Genomic DNA, 18252 nt, shown 5'->3' with positions numbered 1-18252 from the left:
TGCAAGAATGAGGTCAGTCCTCCCAGTGAAGTGGAGTTTATTTACAGGCTCAGTATGTACAGCCCAGCCCAGCATGCAGCCCGCTGAGTGTGGTCAGGGTCAGAAGAAGGCAGAGCTCTGCAGTCAGTTTCCTTATCCAGGGAGAACTGTCAGAGTAGTGTAGGCTTTACATACAAAACACAGCAGCAGACTCTAAGGTCAGTCAGCTTCTGACACACAGACACACCCTTGGCTATTGTTGTTCACCTGGCACTGGGCAGAGGTTTTGGCAGGCTCCAGCAGCAGCAGTTAGTGCACCTGGAGCTTGGCTGGCACGTCTGAGAGTATTAAAAACTCACTGTTTATACTGCAAGGCTCAGAGGCTGGGGGCTCAGTCTCCAAGGCAAAGTCACTTCTGGCCACTACTTCATTCTGGAGTGAAAAATATAACAACCACCCCAGCCACTGAGCTTAGCAAGGGGTTGGCATTGCTCTGCAGCAGGATCCTGCCCTCTCCATCCCAGGGAGTGCTCAGGGGCCTGACAGCAAGTTCTCATCAGTATTCCATGTCCTTGGCACCCCCCAGCAGAAAGGCTGAGGGAGTTGGGCTTGTTTGGCCTGGAGAAGGGGCAGCTTTGGAGGGGACCTGCTGACCTGCCCCCCCTGAGGAGGGCACTGCAGAAAGCCAGCCTGTCTCCTGAGAAGCTGCAGCCCAGGAGTCACATGGAGCTGAGCTAGGACAGTTTGTAAGCCCAGAGCTGAACACTTCTGCCTGTGGCAGAAGCAGGAACAGTCTAACACAAGCCCTGCCTGTGCCCTCACCTCCTTCCACAGCCCTGCTCACAACCTGGACACCTGGGATTAAGTCCTGACAGCATCTTGAGGCAAGCAGGGGAGCCTCCAAGCTGCTACCACTGCCTGGCAGTGGGTCAGGTGGGCAGCAGCAGCGGCTCCTGGGCTGAGCTGTGGCACAAGTGCAGCTGCTCTGCAGAAGCTGCTTACAAACTCTGCTTCTAACTCCAGCACCTCATTCCAATCCTGCTGGAACAGCTGGCACCCACTGAGGGGCATCGTGCTGAGCTACAGCCAGTGAAGGACCTGCAGTGGCATGGCTCCTGCTGAGCAGTTTGAGGGAGGTTTCATGATGGATTCCAAACCCAAGGCAGCCTCCCTACCGTGAGAGGCCAATTGCAGTAAGGAACAATGAGGGCAGCGTGGAACATCATGGGTTAGAAGGCCAAAGGTCAGCAGGGTCACCCCTTGGGGTGTGTTAAACAAACACAACTGTGGAAAGTTCTTAGCTGAGTGCAAGATGGCAGCGAAAGTGCAGCACCCAGGCCCAGGGCTGCTCCCCAAGCACTGCAGAACTCACCCCTTGCTACCAAGGGGATCCAGAGACACTTCCTGAAGTACTGGCACTGCCCAGGGTGGGTGAGGCAAGGGTGAGATCTGAGCTGCAGGTGCAGCTGTGGCTGATGTGTGACCTTAGCTTCCAGAACAAGATCTTGTCCAGCAGAGTACAGGAGTCCATGGGATGCAGTTTCACACTCTGGAGCACATCAGCCAGACTCTGATCACTGCAGGGCTGTGATGAGAGCCCAGCCCAGCCCCACAGGGTCTGTGGTGGTCCCCACATGCTGCCAGGAGTTTTCACTGTGCCCTTGGCAAGGCCTGCAGAGCAGGGCACAGCCCTGTTAGCCCAGCCAGGGCCCTTCTGTTCATGTTGCCCATGCTGGGATCTGCCTGCTGAGCTGGAGAGCTCACCTTTCCAGCATCCCAGCCCAGGAAGGCCTGCTTTGGCCTTGACTGCACAACAGGAAATGGCTGGCAGGGCCCAGGCAATCCTCTTGGGTTTTGCAGCAGCATTTTTCCCACTAGCAGCCCAGAAGTCAGCAAAGGAACTGCCTCAGCACTTCATAGCTCAGCTCACCAGGTAAGGTCCAGGCCCTCAAAGGCAGGAACTTCATCGCAGTGCCTCTGAAATGCAGAAGGGAAACAAGTTCAGTCCCTTCCTAGGCACATGAAAGGATCACTCTAACCTGATGGCCACAAAAATCCAGCCCAGGGCTAAAACCTGACAACAGCCTGAGGAAAAGGCTGCTGGGGAACAAACACTAATAACAGCTTGAGCCTGCTGAAGTTGTGTAACAGAAGTGGCAGGGATCTGACAGACCTGCTCCAAACCTCTGCTCCAGGGCACTGCTGCTTTATTTCCAGGCAGCTGGCACCAGCCAGGCCAGCCTTTGCTTTTGGGAAGCTGGATCAAGGAGGGTGAGTGAAAGCTGGGGCAAGCTAAAGCCAGGGCTGTTTAACCCTCTCCTTGCTGGACCATCCTATCCCAGGAGGATGTGGGCACAGTACCTTGGCTCACAGGCCCGAGCTGTACTCGGGGCAGGGCTTGCTGTGTCTGTACTGCATGATGTACACCATGGACTGATGCCACCAGTACAGCATCACCACTGCCAGGACGTGCCAGACTTGGTGACTCGAGCCAAGGTAGTTCAGCTGTCCTGGGGGTAAGAAAGAGGGCAAGGGGTTAAGTTCAGTAACTGCTGCAGGACAACTAGCAGCCTGCCTCCTCCAGAGTTCAGCTATTCACTGCACTTGCTGGGAGGCTGTGAAAGTTGTAACAGCCTTGATCAGAAGTTGTCTGCTGCCTTCTGATGCAGCCACACACAGCATTTTAGTCTGAGACAGTCAACACGAGGTTCAGGACTCACAGCAAAGACCTTGACACTGTAGAGGGAGAGGGGGGGAAACCACCCAGAGAAGAATTTCCTACCTGGGAAGTATCTTTCTGGAACTTTGGAAATATAGAAGAGAAAAGCTACAGCAGCGACGAAGTACATGACAGCGACCCGGGGAGCAAACTCCTGCAAAAGAGAAGGAAGCTCTCCTGTTCTGTTAGAAGGCAAAAAGGGGGTTCAAAAGTCCCTGAAGATGGAAAAAGGCACAACAAAAGTGAGCCTTCCTTCACTGCCTGATTATCTACAGCCAAAATCCACCAGGGAAGCAAATGCCAAAGCTTGGGAAACAGGGGAAAGGAATGAGCTTGGTTAATGCCCCTGCCAGTGCCCGAGGCGCTCGGTGTCCCTGCACAGCCTGCAGCAGGCAGGGAGCATCACCTGTCCCCATCACCCTGCTCTCACACAGAGGGGCAAGGAGTGAGACTTGAGCACAGCACCTCAGCTGCTGGCAGGGCCTGCAGCCACTGCAAGCCAAGGCACAGGATGGCAGAGTGCAGCAGCAGGGCCTCTCCTGGCCCTCTGCCTTGCCTGTACCTGCACGATGGCTGCGCCGACGCCGCCGTTGAGCCAGACCCAGTGGAGGGTGGGGATGATGCCGTAGCCAGACACGGAGCAGAAGATGAGGGAGCGCAGCCTGTGCCACTGCTGCGTGAGGTAACTGGGATGGATCTGGGCAAAGAACACTGCCAGGATCATGGCCAGCACGGTGATCAGGTACACCTGGCGCCAGTACTGCAGAGAGAACAGAGCCAGGCTGAGGGCGCTCTCGGCGCAGGGCAGGCTCTGGGCAGCAGATGTGAGGAGAGCCCAGGTCCTGGCACTGCTGCGAGCACAGCGATGGGGCTGCAGTGACCAGGCTCCCCCGTGTCACCCCAGCACCAGCTGCTCAGCACAGCTGGCACAACATCCTGCACACCAAGCAGTGCCTTCACCAGACACCTTCCACACGCCTCTGCCACAGCAGGCTGGGTCAGCTGCCTTACAGCTGCACCCACTGCAGCCAGGCTGGAATCTGGACCTCTGAAGAGAACTCACTTTACTTGGCCCCTGTCAGGTGAGCAGAAAACAAGCTTCTCCCTGCCTCGGGTTGGCTACCTAGTAGGAAATGCTGTTTGCATTGCTTGGGAAATGGGATGTGTCTCCCCAGTCAGCCTTGTGACAAGGCAGGACCTGTAAAGCTTACCCTGCCTTCATATAGATGCAAATACTTGCTTGAGGCTTGTGGGACTGAGAGCTGGAAAGGAACCCCTCCATTTCCTGTCACATCAGCAAGCCAAGCTCTGCTGCTGTCAGAAGGACCTTGGCTCAGTTCCCATCTCCTCTGCCAACTGATGTTCTATCTCACAGGATCACAGAATGGTAGGAGTTGGACAGGACCTCTGGAGATCTGAGTCCAACCCCTGCTGCCAAGGCAGGGTCACCTGGAGATCCCATCCAGGTTTGGAATGTCTCCAGAGATGGAGACTCCACCACCTCTGGGCAGCCTGCTCCAGTGCTCCCTCACCCTCAGAGAAGTGTCCCTTGGATTTAGGTGCAATGTTTGGACACCCTGCAGTGGCCTGCCTTCCCACAGCATGGAACTAGGCCAAGGAGAGCTCAGGGAGTGCTCCAGACTCACGTTGTTGCAGTAGAAGGCGTAGAAGACGCCGGAGACGTAGCAGCCCAGGATCCCGATGGAGATCCCTGCGTAGTCCAAGGCCATCCACCGCCGGCTGGTCTTCTCGGAGCGGTGGCAGCAGAACAGGTGATAGCCCACGGAGCAGAGCATGCAGACCTGCACAGTGCAGACAGGGGACGTTCACCCTGGGCTGTGCCCAGCCCCTGCCGCAGGCTGCAGCCTCGCAGCTTGCTGCGGGCAGCTCCCACCCTGCCAGCGCGCAGCAGCAGCTCGGCTGAGCTGCTCTGGCAGATGCAAGAGGCAACGGCAAACTCTGCAAGCCCTGAGGACGCCAGCCCACACAGCCTGGAAAGCTCCAACTTCCTTGCAGGGACTTGTAGAGGGTAAGGATGTCTTCCCCTAGCCTCCTCTTCTCCAGACTAAACAATCTCATGTCCCTCAGCTGCTCCTCACCAGCCCTGTTCTCCAGACCCTTCCCCAGCTTTGTTGCCCTTCTCTGGACCTGCTCCAGCCCCTCAATGTCCTTCGTGGAGTGAGGGGGCCCAAAACTCAACCCCCTGTTTGAGGAGTGGCCTCAGCAGTGCCAAGTACAGGGAGACAATGCCTGCCCTGGTCCTGCTGGCCCCACTATTGCTCATCCTGCCCAGGCTGCTGTTGCCCACCTTGGGCAGTTCAGTTTGTCACAGCCTCTCTCCTAGGCCAGCTCTGCTCAGTTCTCTCTGGTTTATTCTGGCCTGTTAGAACAGGTCAAAATCAAGCACTGATCTTGGATGTCACCTTTACAAAGCGATTGCAGACACTCCCTGGAGCGAGCTCCCCAGCCCGGCCCCTACCTGGAAGCAGAAGAGACAGACTGAGCAGATGACAAAGTCCTCCCGGGAGGCACCGGCAGCCGGCAGCACGGCCGTCAGATCGTAAATCCCCAGCGTGAAGAAGAGGACAAAGCCGAGCAGGTGGCTCCAGATGTTTACAGTCTCGTTGGAGAGGATGAAGAGGCTGCGGGGAGACAGGGTGAGCAGGGGGCGTGAGCCGGAGCTCGGCCCGCTGCGCCCGGAGCCTTGCGGGACGGGACGCGTGGGTCGGGGCTCGACCCCGGGACGGGGAGCAGGATGTACCCTCACCTCTTGAGGCACAGGCGGGAGGGCAGGTAGGCCCGGTAGCCGTCGGTGATGTAGGGGTTGTCCTTCAGGAAGACGGGGATCTGCTCGTAGGTGTAGAGGCGGATGCCGCGGGGCACCAGCACCGGCCAGTATTGGTAACTGCCCAGCTCGATGTAATGCGCGCTCCGCAGCAGCTTCTGGTGCATCCTGCCCGCATCGGCCCGCCGCCGCCGGCCGCGATCCGCCGCATCGCCCTCCCGCTCCTCCCGGGACCTGCCGTCAGGGCGCCGGGCGCGGCGCAGGGCGATGACGTCAGCGCACGGCGACGCCCGCGGCGTACGCGCTGAGCATCATCGCGCGGCGCCGTGCCGGCTGCGGCCGCGCGGGGGCGCGCTTCGCTGCCTCGCGCTGCGGCCGGGCTGCGAGGCCGGCGCCATGTTGCCGCTGCCGGCTGCGGCGCGGCTGTGTGGGACGGGGCCGCTCCTGGAGGCCTCTGAGGGAACCCAGGCTTCAGCCTGGCGTGAAAGGCTGCTGCGTGCTGTCTGTAAGTGCCCCAAGCTGTGTGGAAGTGCTGAGACGCGGCGCCGAGGGTCATGGTTCAGCGTTGGGCTGGCAGCTGAGCTCGGTGACCGCAGAGGTCTCTCCCAACCTAAAGCACTCAGCGCTGTTTGCCTCTGGGCTGTGTGAAGTGCCAGCGCCTGCACGGAGCCAAGATCCCGCTCGAGAGGAAGACGCTCCCACAGGCTGCTCTCTGCCTGCATGAGAAGGGCCGTGGGTTCTGTGCCCATTGCTTTAGTTTTGCTTTTCCCCTACCTTAATTGTTCTCAGAGGGAGAAGGCAGTCCCCAGGCATGCAGGAGGGCTGGGGAGGGACAGGAGGCTGTCAGGGAGGGACAGGGCTGGGGCGGTGGAGCAAAATAGAAAGGGGTAGGCTCAGATTAGATGTGAGGAAGAAGTTGTTCCCCATGAGGGTGGTGAGAGCCTGGCCCAGGCTGCCCAGGGAGGTGGTGGAAGCCTCCTGCCTGGAGGTGTTTGCAGCCAGGCTGGATGTGGCTGTGAGCAACCTGCTGTGGTGTGAGGTGTCCCTGCCCATGGCAGGAGTTGGGGCTGGCTGAGCCTTGAGCTCCCTCCCAGCCCTGCCAGCTGTGTGATTCTGTGCTCTGGCTGCAGTTTGCAGAGCTGGCAACAAGTGTGCTGAGAGGTAATCCCCCTGCAGCGTGTGCCGTGCAGAACTCCTGGGAGGCCTTTGTCTCCTCACACCACACGCCAGGGCTGCTGTGACGAGGGGGGAGGACTTCCCACGGCAGGGGTCTTTGTGCCAGGAGGGCCTGGGGAAATGAGGAGTGAGAGAGCAGCCCAGGTGCTGGAGCCTGGCCACGGCAGCAGCCCCGCGGCGCTGCCTCTCCCGCGCGGCTCCACGGGGCGCTGCTGGCTTACCCAAATCAAGGAGGTTCTGGTCAAGAGCAGCTCCTGAATGGTTCTAATCAATCACTCACTGAGATTTCCTCGTGTCAGTGCTATGAAGACAGCATTCCTGTCTCTGCAGACCTGCTGACACCTCCTCGTGCTTCCTGCCTCCCTCCCAGCTGCTCTGGGTGCTGGGGACGTTTTTCTCTCACATGTTCCACAGAGCTTGGGAGAATTACCCAGAGGGGTTCATAGGCCTAACCCAGCAGGTTAGCTGGGAGAAGCTTTCTTGTGTTCTCACCTGCCTGGGAGGTGCCTGAAGCATGGCTGAATGGGTCACTCCCTTTGATGGACTGTCTGTGCTCGTTATTGTTTTCTCTTTCTGTCTTTCTCCCCGCCCCATCTGAGCCTGCAACTAATGAGTAAGAGTAATTTGGGAAGGCACACAGGGAAAACACCTTCTGAAAGCAGATCTATAGGCATAGTTCTGACAGGAGGAGAGAATCCCAGATGGCACTGCTGACTATATTTAGGATGGAGCACAGGCTCTCCCTCTGCAGACAGCAGTCGCCTTGGGGGCACTGGGAAGCCCGTGGTGTAATGAAACACCTTGCAGTGTGGTGCAGTGCTGGCAAGGGCTGAGTTGGCCAATACCTGGGAGGTGGCCCAGCGAGTCTCACACTAGCAGGGTCATGGGAGCACTGAGAAGGCAGTTCCCTGGAAACAAAATCTTGGGAGCCTGCAAAGCCTGGTAGCATACTGAAAAGGGAAATAACTCACAGACTGCCAATGTTTCTGTGCTGTGGGAGAACAGCAGTTGGGTTTCCAGCTGACCTTTATCAGCTGTGCTACCAGTAGGAAATTGTCCTGTCTTGGTCACCCTGGTGTGCTGAAATGTCTGAACCAGGCTGGTGGCACCAAGCAAGCAAGGAAACATCAACTTGGGAGCAGTTGTTCTTTCCTCATGGGTGTCCCACTGGCTTCCCTCTGTGGAGAATGAGGCAGACAGTGGAGTCTTGCATTTAAAGGAGCAAGAGTATCGGTGCCACACTAACCCGGGGGTGTGACTGCGACTGCCCTGGGAGCCCCTCGCTTGCCGCACAGTGAGCTGGGGACGTGGCCTTCCTGCCAGCTCCTGCTGGCACCGGAGGAGGTTCACTGCTGGCTGAGTGCTGCCTCGCCTTTGTCAAGCCAAATACTGCTTGGAAAGTTGCTAGCAAGTTACAACCTTAATTAGTCTTAATTGCCCGTTGAATCATTAGCTCACTGAGAACATTACACCTGGAAAAGACACGTTGTTTCTAAGCCCTCTGCAATGGAGATGGAATCCCAAGTGCCTCCAAGAGTTCAGCCAGAAGCAATCCGAGCTGACAGCACTTTTTTTTCCCCTTTTTTAAGAAGAGAAGCTTTAATTGGCTGCTCAGTTGAAGCTGTGATAGGAGAAGTGTTATAGGCTAAATTAATAGGGAAACAATTAGGGCAGCTTTAAATTAATTACTTACACTATTTATTTTGAGCTTCTTGAACAATTGTGTTGTATGCCTGAGTGATTGAAATTAGCCATCTGTGCAAGATAGCTTTGACCTAAATTGACCTTCTGGGGCAAGGAAGGAGCTTGCCCTCATTCTTCTACTGTATCCCTAATTTTCCTGGCAGAAAGGCTTAACTGGGAGTACAGAGGAATGCTCCTGAGAGGTTCCCTGCAGACCAGGGTAGGGAAGGACTCGCAGAGATGGCTGTGAAGATCAGGCAGTAGCCAAGCTTTGTTGTTGACCCAACTGCACTCTGCTGGGTTCCATCTCCTGTTGCCAGCCGTGTTCCTGCACAGGCACACGAAGAATAAATGCTTAGCCTGCTGTCTGGGGAGGAGCTGGGAAACGACAGCAGGTTTGTTTGAGCTAACTGGTATCGGCTCTGCCATAGCCACGGGAGCTCTGCATGCCCTGCCCCGTTCCACTGGGGGCTTTTCAGGGAGCAAATGACCTGGAAGAAGAGTTGTCCAAAGATCTCGAAAGCTTATGGCAAAATGGGAGGAAAAAAACATGACCAAACAAAACCCCCAAACAAACAATCCAAACTTTGCTGGGTTTTGAAACTGAAAGGGTGAAAATACTCCTGTGGCTGAGTTTTGAGGCGTTTAAACGTTTCTCCCCTCCCTGCTTTCCCTGTCTCTGCCAGGCGCACCCCGGAAGGGCTGCAGCTGCACAAGGGGAGGCAGCGTGTTGGGTGCTCAGGGGTCCCAGGCAGCTGGGGGGACCGTGGCTTCCCCAAAGGCAGGGCTGGCCTGTCGCCTGCCGCTCCTGCGTGTGTCTCCTCCAGGTGTCAGTCTGGCACTGCGCTTCCAGCCCGCCAGCCGCCTCCTCCCCCGCGTCCGACTGACCGCGGAGCCGCTGCGGTGCACAGCCGGGCAGCGCCGGGGCTCCCGAGGTCGAGCTTCCTCTTCTGCGGTGCCCGGCACCTCTCCTCCTCGCTTGTGTTGGGGTCTGGCTCTCCGCGGTTGTGTTGCAAGCAAAGACCTGGGAGATGCCTTGGCACTCGTCGTCCCACTGTTGGAATCTGCTGCTGTGGGAGAATTTGGCTTCCTCCGAGTTTTCCAGAAAAGATAGCTGAGTGCCCAGCAGTGGAATCTGCTGCCAGTCTGACCTGAGCTGAGGAATGCACTTGGGAATGTTGGGCAGGGGTGGCATATCTTCCTTTGCACCCTGCCCGTGCCTGCGTGAGTGCACAGCCAATTGCCTTGGCCTGGGATGGAAACCAGGTGCGTTTCCCTGGGGTGAGAGGAAGGAGCTGGGTGGCACCGTGCTGTGCTTTAGTGCAAAGGCTGAGCAACAAATACAGGCACTGCTTTGTGACCACACAGGCCCTGTTACGTGCACAGAGCACCTCTGGGTCTGTATCAGCGTGCAAGGAGGGCCTGCAAAGGGCCACATACAACCTGCATGACTGCTGAGGGTTACATCAGGAGATATTTTAAGTCCCTTGCCATGTGAAACAGAGCCTGTCTCGTCCTTTCTTGGAAGCAGCCAAAGCATTGGTGAGATTAGTTGATAAGCAGTGGGGTTGCACATGAGGCAGGAGGGTTCAGAGAGCAGAGGCTCTGACAGCGTGTGGGGAATAACAGTGTCCTGGGGCACTCCGCTCCACAAACTCCCTGCATGGGAGAGCACCAGCAGTACAAGTCCCTTGTGTTTGATGGTCAGAGCGAGCTCAGCACTGCGGGAGCTGGGTTTGCAGTCTCCATGCCCTGCAGACTTCTCTTCCCCTCACGTCCCTGCTCGGGTTGTTGTGCCGCAGCCCTGCACGGTTTCCTCGGTGCAGAGGCTGAGCTGCATTAGGAGCACCCTGTACAGTGCTGAGAGCTGCCCAGGGGGTGCAGCCTCTTGGCTTTCCCCGTGCAGAGCTGCGTGTGTGAGGTGTGCAGCCAAGTGGCTTCTCATAGTAGGGCTCTCCCTGCCGTTTGTGGGTGGGTTGTTGGGTTGTTGGTGTTGGTTTTGTTTAGGTTTTGTTTCCTCATTCAATCCCTTTGGCTTTTAGCTCCTGCTTCTGAATCTCAGCATCTGTCAGTGGGGTGATAAATTCTCTTTGGTGATAAGAGAACAGCTGCCAATAGCAAGAGCAGGGATGGCATTTGGGCTTTCTCCTGCCGTGCAGGAGCTTGCAGTCAGCAGAAATGCCCAGTGCAGACAATGGAAGAAGGCATCTCTCCTGCCTAACCTACTGCTTTTGTCCTCACTTTAGCAGCATCTTTCCCCTCTTTATTAAGCAGATGCACACCCACAGTTAATTGTGCACTGGAGTAGAGCCCTGAAGCCAAAGAACTGGAATTAGTGACAGATGCCTTTTTTCTGGATAGGTTCTGAAGGTGAAAGGGGTGAGGGGACAATAAAGGATGTTTTTTTCAGGAAATTAGGGGATTTTTCCAAGGAAAGAAAAGAGCTGTTTGGCAAGCTGCTTAGTCATGTGGGATGGTGCTTCCTAGCACAAGAACCTGCTCCCAGGGAAAGGGGTAGGGAAAGAGTGAACTCCTTTCTGCAGCGTCCTGGATTTTAGGAGCATAGGGTTTGAGTTGGTTTCTTTTTCCTATTTAAAGGTCTAACTCCAGCTTGCCCATAAAATTTTATCACAGCTGGAATTCATGCCATGACAGAAGGCACTTTGATCCAAGCTATTCTGAGCAGAGAGATTTCATTTCTCTCGTTGTGGTGAGTTGAGCTGCTTTATTTACAAGGAGGCTGAAGCTCCAGGAGCTGTGGACAGCTTTGGTTGATGCAGTGATTTCACTCCTAGGCAACCCTGTGCGTTTCTGACTTTGCTGAAGGAAGAACCAGGCTGTTGCTGGGGAAGTCCTCCCCCGGTAAAGTCTGACAGCACAGTTCCCAGAGGGGTTCCTGTGTGTAAGGCACCCTCCAAAGTCACAACAGCCTTTCCTGTAAAGTGTCCTGCAGTTGTGGTTTACACCATGGTAATGTCTGGACTGGCTTCTCAAACAGAGCAGGAGAGAAAGAGGCTGGATTCCCAGTGGTGTGGAAGCACATTTGGAGCTGTGCAGACACTCAGGAGGGTTTCTTGGTGACAGATTTCTCTGTCTGCCAGGACTGGGTTTTCCCCCTTGCAAGTTAGTTTGTCTGATGAGATTTTATGTTTTCCTCAGTTACCTTTATTACCAAAATTGGAATCCCCTTGTCATCTGCAGAGGTCTTCCCTTTCTCACCCTCACTGTCTGGCTTCTTTGAGACCTTTACATGCATAGATGTGTGGAGGAGATGGTGCATGAGGAGTCAGTGAAGAACAGTATGCAGTAGAACTGGCAAAATCCTGCAGTTGTTTTTAATAGATGATTGTGTCATCTCTCTTGTCTACTTTTTAATGCCAGTAGGTGCCTCAGCCCCATCTCAGTGTGAGTCTGGGAGCCCTGGAATGCTTCTTTGCAGCAATTGCTTTCAGTAGAAGGGCTGTGCAGAGGAGAAAGGGAAGGGGGTTGGTAGCCTGCTTGCCTGCTTAATTTTCCCTTGGCTGGTTGTACTGGCTTAACTCCCCAGATTCAAGATAGATATTTTTCTCTACCTCCAGCTGCCTCTTCTCTTGGTTCACAAGCCATGCCTAGTACTGTATCTTGTCGCTCATACAAGGCTCATCAGCACATCCCAAAAGTGGCTCAGGGCACTGGACTTTGACCAGCCTTGAGAAGTCTGTTCTGCTTCTGTTCCTCCTCCTGTGATCTTGGAATGAAGGTGACAGAACCTCTCCTTGCGTGCTGTGCTTGGGTGAAACCAGGTGGTGCCTGAACTCCCTGTTGGTGCTGTACATGGGAAGCCAGAGGGGGTTGCACTTGTGTTACTCGTGCCCAAAGCCTATCTTCATTCTCGGGCTCTTTTCCTGCTTTCTGATGGTGTTGCTGCTTCCGATGGGCTGGTGGAGGGAAAGCTTTTTGCTCTGCAACAGAGACATCACCACAACTGCTATTTTGTCAGCTTCTCCTGCATCACTGCTGATCTCCCAAACACCTGAAAAGTGTCTCTTCCCCTTCTAACAGCTCCTGATTCTCACAGACATGCCAAACAATCTGAGTTAAGAAAGCTTAGAGCTGACCCTCTGATCTGTGCTGCCAGGGAGGGGTACCTGGAGCGCAGCCTGGGGACCGTGGGGTGACAGGACGTGAGCAGAGCTCACAGCTCTCGCTTGTCCTACAGCCACATATCACTGAGGGCACTCAGCCTGGCGTTTGTGGGCGTTTGTGCCAAGCTGGGATCTTTGTTCAGCAGCTCACAGGGAGCTGGGCAGCCACAGATGCTTCCTCCTGCCTGGCGCTGGAGCTTTGAAGGGCAGCTGACTTTGCTAATGTTCCTGCTTTGATGCCGAGTGTGAGAAATGTTGATGAGGCATGAGGCAGAACAGCTTGCTCTATTGCTGCTGGATGGACTCTGCAGTGCTGACAGCAGTTAAAAAAATGGCTTTTCTGCATAAGCTTAGTTAATACAGAGAGCTTGGAAGGCAGCGAGGAGCAGCTAAGGGCCGTGGCCACCAGCTCTCTGTCTCTCTGGTTTTTGATAGAGTCACTTCCCTGCCCAGAACTGCACTTGGCTTTGCAATTGCTTTGGTGCTGTTAGGGAAGGCTGATGTTTGGGGAAGGTCTGTACAGTGTGACTAGCACAGCCCCTGCTTTGTCATCTCAGGGGATGTGCAGTCAGGCCAGGGCTGCTGCTTGTTTTCCTGCTGGTTAGCAAGGGTGACATCTTTGTCCCAAGTACAAAACATGCTGTTCCTTTTGCTGAAGGGTGGGTCCAAAGCAAAGGCTCAGCTGGGGTCTTTTAAAACCGAGACCTACTGGATGGGCTCTGCTTTCTCGGGTGCCCAGCACCTATTTTTGTTGAGCTGCCTCGAGGAAACCTCTGCTGGGGCCAGAAAGCCTTTCTGACAGCTGCTGAGTTGTCTGTTCTCTGCTTGGCCCTCTCTTCAGCAAATCCCCTAGGAGAACTGATGCCTTTGCCGGTACATCTCTCTCTATCCAAGTCTGCTCACCTTGACACCAGAGTTTTTCAGCTGTTTCTCAGGTGGGAGCTTGGTCACTGCCATTTGTGATCAGTGAGCCTTGGCAATCCTGCTGGCTTCAGTGGGAGTTCTCGTTTGAGGGTGGAAGTTTCACCCATGCAAACTGGGCTCTGTCCTGGAGGGTACCAAAGGCTGTCCTCACACAGTGCAGATGGGTGAGAGGTGGAAAGGACAGGGGTTGTGATGTTTTTGTTTAGCCTCCATAGTATTCATCCTTGTGCTCTCCAAGTCAAGATCTGCATCAGCTCATGGAATCAGATGCCAAATAGCCAGGAAATCGCTGCAGGAGTGTTCATTAGCATTTCTCTCTCCACCACATTGCCCAAACCAAGAAAATAAAATTAGACCTACAGCTTTGTTATTATTTCAATGTAACTTCTGACATGAGGAGATCAAGCAGTTGCCTCCTGTTTGAGTGTCAGTCTCTGACTGTCAGCTGGAGAGGCCAGCTGTGGCTCTATGTGAGAGCAAGTTTCTGGGCATGCTGTGTCAGGGGCACTGCTGAGTTTCTCTCAGGCTGCTGGAGTGCTTGGGGTTTTGTCTTCTATTTTTTTGGTGTGTGGTTGTTTGGGGTTTTGTTATTGTTTGTTTGTTTTTCTGATGGCCTAGTAAATTATTAGGCTGTGGATTGTCAAACAGGCTTGCCAGGTTTTCAGCAGCCATCCCAAGTGGAGTGCCTGGGAACTGGCTGGCACTGCATCACATGGAATGACCAATGATCTAGCATATATTTTTAATGGGCAGAATGCTTTAATAAACAATCTCTCTCCTAAAACACTGCAGTTTAAAATAGGTTTTAGCCTTGAGCCATGTAGCTACCCAGCTGTGAATTTTATAAGGCAGCAATCTCCACATCATTAGATGTTATGACTGATACAGCAGCAACTGCAACAGTAAGGACTTGAAGAGACTCAGAAAGTTTCTGATGGCAGCTGAAGGAAGCGCAGCTGCACTTGGCAGGTTTGCTGAGCTCAGGATGAAGCAGGTCTCCAAACTGATGAAGGCAGGTATGTGCTGGCTTCTAGTGACCCTAAGTGTCTGTTTGTTCAAGCCCTGCTGACTTGTGTACCTGGCAGCTGCAGTCACATTGCTTGATGCTTTGGAAACCAAACACTATTGCTCTTCCTGTGTGATTCCTGCATCTTCAGCCAGTGGAAATTCAGCTGAAGTGTGGATAATGAGGCAGCTTAGACCTCAGCTATTGGTTCAGAGGTTCAGTTGTTTTTTTCTGGGTTACAGTAGTTCTCTTATGTAGAAGGGGCAAATCCTGAGTTGAAAGAGCATCCCGTGACCCTGCCTGGGTCCGAGTCCCTCCTCTGCAATGACTTCTGTGCAGCGGTCAGTAAGTGACGTGGCCTTTCCGAGGCCAGTTCTCAGCCTGAGCCTGTTGCCAAGTTGAGCAGTGGAGTGCCTCTTTCCATGGCCTAGATGCCACTGGACCAGAGTGACATCCCAGTGTCTGTGTCTGAAAAGCAGAACTGGGAGAGGTGAGGTTCTGCTTTATCCTGGGCATGCTTGCATCCTCCGTGCTGCTCCACCACGTGTGGGCTAAGAGACTTTCTGAAGTTGAAGTGGTGTTGTTTCTGCAGTGGGGTAGAACAGATGTGGTTTTCTTTGTTTAAATTCACCACTGGGACATTTATTTACAGAAAAGAACTGTTTAGTTTTTTTTCCAAGAGAAAGCATTCTGTTACTGTGCCAGTGCAGAAATTCTGCCCAAAGGGATTCTTCTAATAGCTTGCAGTCCGTTTCAGGTTGTAGAAGGTGGCAACAGGCACTGCATCTTGTTCCTATAGGATAGAAAGAGAAGCACGAACTTTGCTTGGAAAATCTGGCCAGCATTAATCCCAGAGCAGGGTTAATCCTTCCCAGAGCGTGGCTCCAGTGGCCATCAGAGCTGCCAGCTGAGTACTGACCTGGTTTCGGAGTGAGCCTGAGCAGTGCAGGTGTGTGGGAATGGCAGAGGAAGGTGCTTGCAGCTCTAGCAGTGCAGGGGAAAGCTCTTCATTAATGGCCAGGCCATGATGTGTTTGACCACCACTCAGCTATTCCAGACAGTTAGATTGTTCTTTTACTTTGGTGGATCTCTGGGTTTGGTGGCTAGGCTGAATAAAGACACCTCATTTCCACAGGTCCAAGTGTTTGCTGTGTTAGTTCTTGCAGTACAAGGTAGCTGTCATCCAGGCTCACCAGAGCTGGGGGCCATGATGGGGAACTGAGTGGGCAGGGAAGGAGAGGAGTGGTTGAGCCTTGCTTCTGACACCTTGATGCCCAATCCTGCTGGGGTGTGGAGGTGGGGAGGGAAAGGGCAACATGCCGGCTGAGATGGACAGTGGCCTGCCCAGGTGTAATTCTGTGTGCCCAACCATCCCTGGGGGCTGGGGAGGGCCACTGGGCTGGAAGACAAAGGCAGAGGGACCCCGCGCTTTGGCGAGCGTTCATAAACCACCGTGTCGTCCTCCTTAGCAGGTGAAAGGAGCAGGGGGAATCCAGCTCCTCCCTGGAGGAAGAAGAGCTGTGTAAGCAGCTCCTCCACCTTGCAGTCTGCAGGTGAAGGCAGGGTGGCAGCTGCCTCCAGCCCAGAGCTGTGATCCAGGAGGCAGCGCCGCAGACCCTGGCACGGTATTTGCACAGCCCGCGCCAGGATTCGGTTAAGTCTTGAAAGACTTTGTGGGTTATGACATTCCCCTAAATGTGCTGAGCTTTCTTTAACCTTTCATAAAACATTGTGATCTTTATGGACTGTATCATATTGTGCAGTAATGTGCTTTATTGTCCACAGAATAAGCTTTTCTTAAAGATAATTGGAAAGCTGGAAATGGCTGCTATCGGCTGACTTCTTTTTTTTTAATACATTATTTCTGAAATGGGCCTGGTGTAATAATGACCCTATCTGTTCAAGATTTAAGATTTGTCTTGGCAGAGAAAATTGATCCATTTCACCTTTGTCTAATGGAAATTTTTATCTGGGATTATCTGTTTATGTAAATGAATGTTCCTTGGAAAAGAGAACTTGAGGGGGCTGTAAATCTCGGTGACACTTTAGTTTCGTGGGGGGGAAATTGGAAAGGATTCTGGTATTTATCTGACTGAAATTGGTTATAAAAACAAAATTATCTTCGTGTACCTGCTGCATCTGATGTTTCCTGGAATTTCATTACCTTTCTGAATAATGCAGTGTTACACTGCAGACAGGATTCCCCCTGCTTAGCCCCGAATCGTTTGGGGGTTGCAATTATCGGCAAGAGGCAGAGGCAGCCTGTGTGGGGCAGTGGGATTCTGATTCAGTGCCCTAATGGGTACCAATTAGCCCAGCCACATTATTCATGATGCTCTGCTTAGAGCAGTGAAAATACACCACATGACTTCATTTTTTCCTTGTGAGTTGGGTTCTTGTTATTTGGGTCTGTCTGTGTTTTGGTTTGGGGTTTTGTTTGTTGTTTTAATCTGAGGAGTAGTGGCTCTAATTACAGGGGGAAATGTCTCTGGCTAATCAGCCTTTGTTTACAGTTTGCAGCATTTAAACTGATTTTAAACACCATCTTTAAAAGCACTTTCCCTGTTAAAGAGACAGGCTAGGCCTTGGCCAAGTTTCTTCTTGAGCTCTGGAGGACACAGAGCCGAGCAGGCTAGGTCCTTGCTGGGGTGGCTGTGCTTGTGTGCGCTCACAGCAAACACAGGTGTCGAACAGAGCTGCTGTTAGGTGCTCCCTCTTGTCTGGCACCCAGTGGGACTGACCAAGAATAGAGAGCTGAGCTGGTTTTGTACCTGTTAGTGCATTCCAAAAGGTGCTTTTTCCCAGTCAATCAAAATGAAAGCCCCAAGAATTTCCACCTGGAGATAAGCTGCTTTGGAGATACCCAGCCCTTGCCATCTTTGGCAAAGTGAAAAGGCTTTTGGAGCTGTAGTGACAGGATGGTGTCAGTGGTACATGTCCAGGGGAGCAGAACTCACACTAGACATATACAGGCAGTTAATATGAAACTCCTGATTGCTATCAGTGATCAATTTGCAGCTCTCCTGGAGCAGTTTGTGTCTTCAAGCCACAAAAGAAGTGATACAAACCTCAGAGTACATTTCAAGGTGTAGCATAATGCCCCCTCAGTGTCCATCTGATTAAGTGGTCTAATTCTCAAGCATCTTTCAGAGCTGCTGGTTGCCCAGAGCCTTCAAAAGCCAGGCCCTCACCCAGCTGCCCCTGTGAAGACAGGAGCCTGACTTGGGAGATTCCTCATCCCACTCAACGGGAGTTGGGTTGAAGGCTTTCATGGGAAGAGGATTTCCCCTCTGCTGTTGGAAATCACAGCAGTAACTGATGCTGTACAGGGGCATTGAGGCTTCCTCAATGGTCCAGCCAGCAGAGCAATTAGTACTAAAAATAAAATAGCAAGTATTAAAAAGGAGAATGGGCCCTCAGCCATGGCTTGCACTGTGCTGTCTGGCAGAGTTCTCCATGTCTTAATCCTGCTTCATTTTATCGCCATAAAACTTGAGGCAGCAGTGTTCCCTCCCCAAGTTCTCTACTTTTGTGACTTTCTGCTCCACGTTTCAGGCAGTCATTTCAGCTGGAAATATACATTATTACCAGCTCATTAAATCCCAGATAAATGAAGTGGAAAATTACAGAACTCCATGGATTACAGTGCACCCAACTCGAGGAGAAGTGTGTGATTAAAAAACAAAATGGGCTGCGTTTTAAAAAGGGATTAATAGTTTGGGGCCCAGCTGGCACAATAGCATCTGAGATGTGTTTTCAGAGGGGGACTGATGTAAATTAAATGTCACTGGGGGTGCTCAAGGTGGGCCTCTGCAAGGGCACACCTTCCAGTGTACACCCTCAAAGAAAAAGTGAG

General features: G+C 53.3%; 1 protein-coding gene across 1 annotated transcript; it reads right to left on the bottom strand.

Annotated features, from left to right (window-relative positions):
• Positions 1 to 20: 20 nt before the first annotated feature.
• PAQR3 (progestin and adipoQ receptor family member 3) lies at positions 21 to 5732 on the bottom strand. Its single transcript, XM_068165714.1, has 7 exons — positions 5466 to 5732; positions 5178 to 5340; positions 4345 to 4500; positions 3261 to 3458; positions 2762 to 2852; positions 2341 to 2489; positions 21 to 1956 (listed from the first exon to the last, which is right to left on the bottom strand). Exons 1-6 carry the CDS (start codon positions 5648 to 5650, stop codon positions 2347 to 2349), a joined length of 936 nt encoding a protein of 311 aa, XP_068021815.1. The 5' UTR covers positions 5651 to 5732; the 3' UTR covers positions 21 to 1956; positions 2341 to 2346.
• Between the last annotated feature and the right edge of the window lie 12520 nt (positions 5733 to 18252).

The sequence above is a fragment of the Melanerpes formicivorus genome, unplaced genomic scaffold (assembly GCF_026170545.1).
Source record: "Melanerpes formicivorus ecotype bairdi unplaced genomic scaffold, bMelFor1.0.p_v2 SCAF_92, whole genome shotgun sequence".
Classification (NCBI taxonomy): Eukaryota; Metazoa; Chordata; class Aves; order Piciformes; family Picidae; genus Melanerpes; species Melanerpes formicivorus.
Note: the sequence above shows the minus strand (reverse complement) of the source record. Positions and strands in the feature narration are given on the sequence as shown.